Source organism: Pinus tabuliformis, chromosome 2_1 (assembly GCF_031772625.1).
Source record: "Pinus tabuliformis cultivar Carrire ecotype Pingquan chromosome 2_1, CPIR1, whole genome shotgun sequence".
Classification (NCBI taxonomy): Eukaryota; Viridiplantae; Streptophyta; class Pinopsida; order Pinales; family Pinaceae; genus Pinus; species Pinus tabuliformis.
Window position 1 is genome coordinate 600,025,801 of NC_142299.1, and position 9,250 is coordinate 600,035,050.

Sequence of the window (9,250 nt, forward strand, 5' to 3'; positions counted from 1 at the left end):
ACTTCTCAAATGTATACCACATATAATAACTTCATAATAGAAAATTCATCCTAACCCTAATATTTGTATATTAGAGTTATCAAAATATGTATAATTTTATTACATTTCCTATACAAAAGCATAATATGTTATTAAAGTTTCTAAATATTTTAATCACAAAATCAATTATAACACATTAAGTACCATATTTAATATATAAACAATAACATTATCTACAATATGTCTGAAATACACAAAACTTCTAATAGAAATTTATTTTCATAACATTTATATAAATCCCTAGTAGGATTGTCACTCTAATCAAAGTTATGATTTTGGAAAATAATATTCTGGCTTTCTACAAAGGTGAAGTCACACCTTTCAAGAAATTGTTAAATTACTAGTATAAAATCTTTCTTCTTGTAAGATGAAAAAAGAATAACAATTTATCTTATTAGCTAAAGCAAATTAAGATTATGATTTAGATGGCTAGCTTTTATTTGCTTGTATGGCTTTGTCTGACTTCGTTTATACTTATCCTATCCCAGTTTCTGAAGTTGCCAAGGAGGTTGAGTCATAAAAAGGGAAGGGAGACAGATACAAAGATAGATGTGGCAACAAAGGTGTTGGTAACCATATATACATATATGTCTATAGATCACTCTTTATCCGGACCATATAATCTATATTAGGACATTAAGGGAAACATTGTATTCATTATTGGGGCTCTGCATTTATTCCTATGCATACAAGAAAAGAGTGAGTTTTGTAAAGTTGTTTTGGTGTGTTAATTCATGAGAATGTTGAAAAATGAAAGAGGAAGGAACTCACCAGTCCAAATTGGTTCTTGTGATTCCATTTACTCAAATCCCTAATCAGTCCTTTTTCTCATATGCACTTATCAAATTATCTTGTTAACTAAAATAAATTAAGACTATGATTTATATATTTGATTAAAATTATAATATCTCTATATAACTAATTATTCGTAAAAAACTTATCTTTACATTCTCAACCATAAATTCTTATTTTCATAATAGATATTAACATCCACAAAAAGATGTAGTGGAAAAATAATATTTAACTAAATAATTTTTAAAAAAATTAAATAAAACATTATTTATTAAAAAATTACTTTATATACAAATAAATAGTGATATTAATCTATATTAAAAATTCATAAATATTGAATTAAGAAATTTATTAAAATATATATTTAAAAAAAACTTCTGACCATATATCAATCTTGTTATGTTTAACCATATTAACTCATAACATAATATTTATAACGTACATACACCACCATTTTATTAAATTTACTATATTTAATACATATTACTTCATAACATACATTTATAAAATACATACACCACCAATCTTATTACCGATATTAATTCATAACATGTTAGACATGTATAAGGGACATACACTACCATTTTATCAAATTTATTAGGTTCATACATATTAATTCATAACAGGACATTTATAAGATACATACACCACCATCTTAATACATTTATAATGTGAATATACCTTCCATTCTCCCCCATCTTACTTATTCCACCTGTTAGTTCCACTTGTTAATTGGAATTCCTTTTCATGTCACTCCTTTGACCCTTTTATGATTATTATAATAATTTCTAATAATATAATTTTTGAATTAAATTTTAATTTAAAAAATCAGAAAACATATGATAAAATATTATTTATCTTTACTAAAAAATTTTATAAAAAAATTACACATGTCACTCCTTTGACCCTTTTATGATTATTATAATAATTTCTAATAATATGATTTTTGAATTAAATTTTAATTTAAAAAATCAGAAAACATATGATAAAATATTATTTATCTTTACTAAAAAATTTTATAAAAAAATTACATACACAAATAATTATGTAAGTACACATTATTCTTATTTGACTTATCCTTCATTTATACAAATTATATATATATATATATATGTGGGGGGCGGTATATCTTAGAAGATATATTATTTATATATTATAATTATAAAAGAGATTAATTTATATAAATTAAGATGTATATTTATAATTGTTTATAAAATTAATTTATTCTATTTTTTGTGTATATTAATTCACAATTTAGAATAAAATTTAAGACATGTAAGAAGAAATAACATATATTTTTTATTTTGGAAAACAATCTGCTAAAAACTCCTTGCATTAATCAAATGAATAGAGATGTATTACAATTGATTTATTCAACTAAGCAAACCCTGCAAGTGCATAATCTATCTCTCTGCTCACTGGAGCTTGTGACCCAGACTTAGTCAAAGTCTTGTGACCCAAACTTAGTCAAATTTTTCCTCTGCTTAGCTCATATTTCCTTGTGTTGTTCCTTGAGGAATTATGCCCATATTATTTAGGAAATTCCTCAAATTGAATTGTGCAATTCCTTAGGTTGATAACTCATTTATTTGGGTTGTTCCTTGAGGAATTATGCCCATATTATTTAGGAAATTCCTTAGGTTGATCATCTGAATGCATGCAACACCTATACACTCATGACTAGTCTACAATTGATGTTACATTACCTTGGAATCTCCATGTCAACTGGGTAACTCGAATTCTTTGCATGCACTAGCTATTTTGGGCTCATTGATCAGTTAACTGGATGATCACTGAGTTTGACTGAAGTTCCACTGCTGACCTTCCACTAGTTCGAACTAGTTTAATTGAAAACAACCTGACTGGATGATCACTGAGTTTGACTGAAGTTCCACTGCTGACCTTCCACTAGTTCGAACTTTCCACTAGTTCGAACTAGTTTAATTGAAAACAACCTGACTGGATGATCACTGAGTTTGACTGAAGTTCCACTGCTGACCTTCCACTAGTTCGAACTAGTTTAATTGAAAACAACCTGAGATAACTGACCTTGATTGTTACAAATTAACAATCAAACATGATGAATTGAACGCTAACTCCTCCAACTATAATTTACTCACTAGTTCGAACTAGTTTAATTGAAAGCAACGTTAACAATCACACATGATGAATTGAACTATAACTCTTCCAATTATAATTTACTAACTAGTTCAAACTAGTTTTAATTGAAAACAACTTGAGATAACTAACCTTGATTGTTACAAATTGACAATCACACATGATGAATTGAACTCTAACTCCTCCAACTATAATTTACTGAGTAAAGTGGGTGAGACAAGCCATGTCACATAAGTTAACATCAAATTGTTTGTTGATGTGGAAATTCATATTTTCTCAATTTAATCAAAGTAAAATCAAATTGAAAATTTATTGTTAATATATATATATATATATATATATTATATTAAATAATTACATATCATAAACTATATAAATTGTTCTCTATGTTAAAAGAAAATAGGTAATATATAGAGGGAGGTCATGGGTCAAATCTCTTTGACACCTTTGGGGTTAAGCCTTGTTTTTTTGGTCAAGAGATAGATCCCTTCGAGTTGATTGGCTGAATTTTCCCGTAGATATAGCGAGCACCCAATATCTGTGAGCCACCTTAAAAAATTAGATAATAAATACTAAATACTTGAAATAAATCAATAAACCATATTTTTAATATATTATTTTATTTAAAAATAATTCATATCAATCAAAAAAATATTAAAAAATTAATATACACTTCATTATAATTTTCTCACAATTTAAATTAACAAAAAAATATATTTAATAATTTTCTTTTATTTAAAAATAACTCATAATAATTACAAATAATTTAAAAAATAATATCACTTTATCACAATTTTCTCATAATTTATAATTTTTAAATTAATAATATAATTTTTGTAATTTTTTTTAAATATTTAAAATTCCCAACTTTTTAAATGAAAAAATTTCTAATTATAATTATAATTTAATAACTTTTTTATAATTTATAACCTAAAAAAATAATGTTATTTTATGTTATTTTTATATTTCTTTAAAATATTTAATTCACAACTTTGTCAATAGCACTTTTTCAAATCAAAAAATTATAATTTCACAAACTTTAAATAATCTTACCATTCTTACTAATCCTTTTATACTAATAACGTTGTAAATTACACTCTTCAATTTAATTTAAAAAAGAATACAAAAATAAAAAATATCTAATTATTATCTTATATAATTTAAAATATATATATATGTTTTTAATTAATAAATATTATTTTTATTTGATTAAAAATATAAATGTAAATGGAATTCTCATTTTTAAAATACTTATATGAATATTCACAATTCCATCACTTTATCATTTTCTGGTTTTAAATTTATATCTTCTAATTACAAAGTTTTAAATTTATATAGCTACTCAAATAATAACATAACAATTTAATAATATTGTTACCGTCATTTTATCATACAATCTAATAATATTGTCACGGTCATTTTATCATATTTTGCGTAAAGGTTTTAGAAAGAAAATATTTTAACGTATAAATGATATCATTTTTCTGGTTAATTTTAATCAAAATTTAACACATTTTAAAAAAATTAAATTTAAATTTTTTAATCTGTAAAATTGAAGTGTTTTAAGAAATTTTTCTACGGTACTAAATTTATCTACATATTCAAACACGTATTTTAAATAACTACGAACCACAATCTTACTTAAAATTATATCAACTGATATTTATAAAAAAATCTATTTAAAAATTATTTCAGTAACTACATATAACTAAATTACTTAAACTACACCTCACTGAATTACTGACCATCTAATTATTATCTCAATAATGCATGTGTCTGTCCTTCACGTTGATGTTTATATGCAAATAATCCTTCATTCAAACAAGGCAGGTAGATTTCAGTGTCAATCAAGAATATTAAAAAAAATAAACATAAAATTAAGGGTTTTTTTAACACATGGATCTGTGCCACTCTCTCGCCACTTAGTTGTCTGGATGCCACAAAACAGAGTCTGCATGTGAATTCTATAATAGGAAAATGAAACAAAACAGAGCCACTGTTGCACGTTAATTATTTAATTAGGAATTTGAGACCGAACATACTCACAGACTTGCATGAGAGTTATTATAATCTAAAACAGAGCCACTGTTGCATGTTAATTATTTAATTAGGAATTTGAGACCGAACGTACTCACACACTGGCATGAGAGTTATTATAATCCAAGGACCACACTCACATTTGCATGAGGGTTTTTGTAATTAAAGGACCATAGTTTTGTCTTGCCTATTAATGTCAGCCTATTAATAGTACATATAATTGTCTCAAACATTGGCCATTTCAATATTCAATTTATTTTATTTCTTAAATAGTCACAAATAATGGCAGAACTGCAAGTATTGCAGTAGTCTAAGTATTGGTTATTTAGTTGATTCCACTTTTCTTACTGTTATGGCTGGCTGTTTCGTTGATTCCAATTTTCGTTACAGTCAGTTTATTGCATGTCACTTTCATAATCGTCTGGCAATCGCTGAGCTGGTTATTAATCAGACACTGAATCTGAGTGAGTGAGATCTTCATAGCCAATACTAAACTAGATTTTCCTCGGATACTTTTGTGTTTACAGTGCTAAAAAATAAGCTGTTGTCATCCTTGTTTGAATGGTTTATAATGGAGAAACTGTGGGTATATCATTCTATAAATACATTTGGCCAAGCGGTCGGTCTGATATGCATTCTCTTTGACTGGCAGGTATGTCCTCCAGAAATTTCTATAAAAGTTTCCCACTCAATAGTCTTGAGTCCCTGAGTTTGCTGCAGAAATGTTGAGAAGAAACCAACTGGGCTAAGCAGCAGCTGCAGGGGGACTAGTAAAATGGCAGCCTGTGTTCAGAAAATGGAGAAATTCAAACCCCATCTTGCACAGGTTGCAGTTCAGATAGCATATGCAGGCATGAATGTAATCACTAAATTGGCTCTCGCCGATGGAATGAACCACTTTGTTTTTGTGACATACAGACAAATTATTGCTACATTGGCCATTGCTCCTCTGGCTTATGTTCTTGAACGGTATGTACCATTCAAATGCCCAAAACACAGCATTCAAATGTTCAAGCCTAAATGCTATTATACTTTTATAATCTGCAATCAGTAATTTTTTCATGTTGTAGAGTAGGCTTGTTTGTTAAACTGTTTGATTTTTTAGAGTAGGCTTGTTTGTTCAACTGTTTGTTTTCTTGTTCTACCTTTTCCTTCTCCTTTTTGGTTCTTCTTCTCCTTTTGGGTTGTTTTTTGTCTGGCTCTTTTAGATGAAATCAAGCACCATCTTACATATTACAAGTTTGCATTTTAGAATTTGTACTCTTTGTGCCATTTGCATAAATGGTTTAGAATTTGCACTCTTTGTGCCATTTACATAAATGGTTGTTGGTTTAATTCTGCTGTTTACAGAAATGGTGGTTGGATAGCTGTTTAGTGAAAATGTTTTTCTTTCTTTGGAGAAAAGAACAGTAGAATGATGCATTTGAAATAAATTGAGTGAGTTTAATGGTTAAAAGTATGTTTTTTTTTTTTTTAAATTATAGGTTCAGTTTCAAATCTAGAAAGATAGAGTATATTTACTTTTTTAAACTTTAATGGTCAAATCTATAACATTTTTTTGTCTCTGAAAAATGAACAAACTGTAAAATGATGCATCTAAAACAATTTAAATAAATTTTATGATTAGTAATATATGTCTTTTAATAAACTATAGAATGATGTATTGAAACAATTTGAATAAATTTAATAGTTAAAAATATATTCCTCTTTGCCAGAAATTACAGGTTAGAATCATATATAGTCAAATTAATGCCCCAAAGCAAATTGCTTGTTCTCACACACAAAAGAGATACCTACCCTAATTAGGTGTCTGGTGATATTTCATAACCTTAAACTAAATTACTATTATTATCATGATCTTATAATATATTATTGGACAAAAATATACCTATCTTATACATGGAATAGTGCTCTCCCCTCTCCTGAAGTTACATCGATTAATATGCTGCATATTGTTGTTGCAGAAAACAGAGGCCACCTATGACATTGTCCATTTTTTTCCAGATCTTCTTGCTCGCATTCGGCGGGTAAGTACAGATTTTAATCAGATTATTATTGTTATTAGTTTAGCGCTTTGCTTTTAGATTTACAGATCAAGAACGGTGCTGAACTCTTCCGATTTTTTTCCTTTTTTCCTGCCCTGCAGAATTGCAATAAATCAGAACTTTTACTTCGCGGGATTGAACTATACCAATTCCACTTTCGCTGCTGCAACAACAAATTTAATCCCAGTAGTCACGTTTGTGATGGCCACTGTTCTGAGGTGGAAGTCTGATCTCAAAAAAAGTCTGCTGAACAAAAATTCCTGCAGGAAAAACTAAGTTGGGTCTAATAATTTCCATCAGATCTGTAATCCCACGCTCATGCAGCTTGTTTAATTGTGGTTTTTTCAGATATGAAAACGTCAACATTAGGAGCCTGAGAGGGCTAGCAAAGGTTGTGGGCACTATTGTTTGTGTAGGTGGTGCAATGGTGATGACCTTATACAAGGGTTCTGTAATTAAAATGCTAAATGCGTACAATTCCACAGCTAGCAACAACATATTGGGCTCCATTCTGCTTTTTGCCAGCGTTTTTGCTTGGTCGTCCTGGATTATATTTCAGGTGATCATCATGACTTTTTATCATTTCATTTCTCTGTTTTTTTAAGAATTGAATTTAGATCAGGAAGATAACAATTATTGTAGCTAACTTCAATTGACATCTTGATCTGTTTTCTTACTGTAGTTTAATAAGATTGTTTTTTTCTTATGACAATTTTGGCGAGATGTTAATAAAATCTGGCAGGGATTTTTGTAAATATAGGTTATAGCTGTCAAACTTCAAGATTTTGTGTGTCTCAAAGATTTTTAATGATACTGAATCTATTTCCATCCTCAAAAACATAATTCAAACACTGCTACGAAATTTCTTGAATTATTTTTCCCAGATTCCATCTATTTTTAACCTTCAAAGCGACTCCTCGGCCAGCCACTTTTAACTCTCAAGGCAATTCCTCATGCTCCTTAAACTACGCCCATTCAAATTCAAATTGAAATTTAGGATCTGCACTGTGTTTAATATTGCAGGCTCCAGTTGTGAAGAAGTATCCAGCTCAATTGTCATTGACTGCAATGATGTGTATGTTCGGAGCATTGCAGTCCGGTGTAATTGCTTTGATTTTTGAGCATAACACATCAAGTGTCTGGACCATTGGCTGGAATCTTGAGCTTCTCAGCTACGTTTATACGGTGATTATCTGAGAGCAACACGTCAATACACTGATTTTTCTGATCTTTATATACATAGGCAGTACAGCGATGGTTGAATATTCATCTGTTTTTTTGTTTTTTTTTTTAAAGGGATTGATCTGTTCAGCATTCGCTTTCTTTGTGCAAACGTGGTGTGTACACTTGAAAGGACCAGTATTTGCAGCAGTTTTCAATCCACTGAATACCATAGTAGTGGCAATTTTGGAATGTTTCATTCTTCATGCAAATCTTCACGTTGGAAGGTTAGTATATTTCAACCATAATTTCTTCACATATTATGGTTTTTAACCATTTTTTTTTTTCATATAATGATTGGTTTATCTTCATTTTGAGAGCAAACCATGGAAAGTGATTTCAAGAAACACTTTCAAAGCTTATTAATTGACATTAATTGCCATATTTTTGTGTGCGCAGTGTGGTGGGAGCGGTTTTGATCGTGGGGGGCCTGTATTCTGTGCTGTGGGGCAAAGCAAAAGACCATAAGATTAATAATCAAGGCAATTCAACTGAAGTAAATCCTTCCAAAAATAATAATATGGCTGAAGATGCAGAAAACCAAGAAACTGCAATAGCCATTAGGCAACCACTATTACTGAATGGATCTAATTATTAAATTTATGTTATTTATAATTCAATTCAAATGGGACGATATTTAGCTACTTTTCTGTAGCTAAGAAATCAAATAAATGTGGAATTTTTTTTATTAAAAAAAAAGTTTTTGATGTTGGATTACCATGTATTGTTAAAATTCAATTATTATCTTAAAATTAGAATATAGCGTAATAATTTTATGAGTTAAATAAAAACATAAAATTAATATTATTATGAAAAAAGTTATTTTAATAAAAAATTTTAATAGCAGTGTGATCAAAGTTATTTTAGTTAAAATTTTGATTAAAAGAGGATTGAAATGATTGCATTTAGGATTAAAATCATGTTAATAATTGAAGTTATGTTATTTTAAATTAAAATCAGGTTAATAACTGCAGTTATAATATTTAAAATTAAAATCA

At 28.4% G+C, this 9,250-nt stretch overlaps 1 protein-coding gene across 1 annotated transcript; it reads left to right on the forward strand.

The window, feature by feature from the left end:
- The first annotated feature begins 5,627 nt into the window (after positions 1 to 5,627).
- On the forward strand, positions 5,628 to 8,872 carry LOC149201890 (WAT1-related protein At5g07050-like). Its single transcript, XM_089399850.1, has 7 exons — positions 5,628 to 5,955; positions 6,951 to 7,013; positions 7,133 to 7,249; positions 7,380 to 7,590; positions 8,055 to 8,216; positions 8,328 to 8,479; positions 8,652 to 8,872. The coding sequence occupies exons 1-7, from the start codon at positions 5,762 to 5,764 to the stop codon at positions 8,848 to 8,850; spliced, it is 1,098 nt and encodes a 365-aa protein (XP_089255976.1). The 5' UTR covers positions 5,628 to 5,761; the 3' UTR covers positions 8,851 to 8,872.
- Positions 8,873 to 9,250: the final 378 nt, after the last annotated feature.

Bases quoted from the DNA above. Each gene is read 5' to 3' on its own strand.
- LOC149201890 (XM_089399850.1), top strand. From the start codon at position 5,762: ATGGCAGCCTGTGTTCAGAAAATGGAGAAATTCAAACCCCATCTTGCA. The intron at 7,591-8,054 runs GTGATCATCATG...TTAATATTGCAG, and splicing joins CGTCCTGGATTATATTTCAG to GCTCCAGTTGTGAAGAAGTA. The intron at 8,217-8,327 runs GTGATTATCTGA...TTTTTTTTAAAG, and splicing joins TTCTCAGCTACGTTTATACG to GGATTGATCTGTTCAGCATT.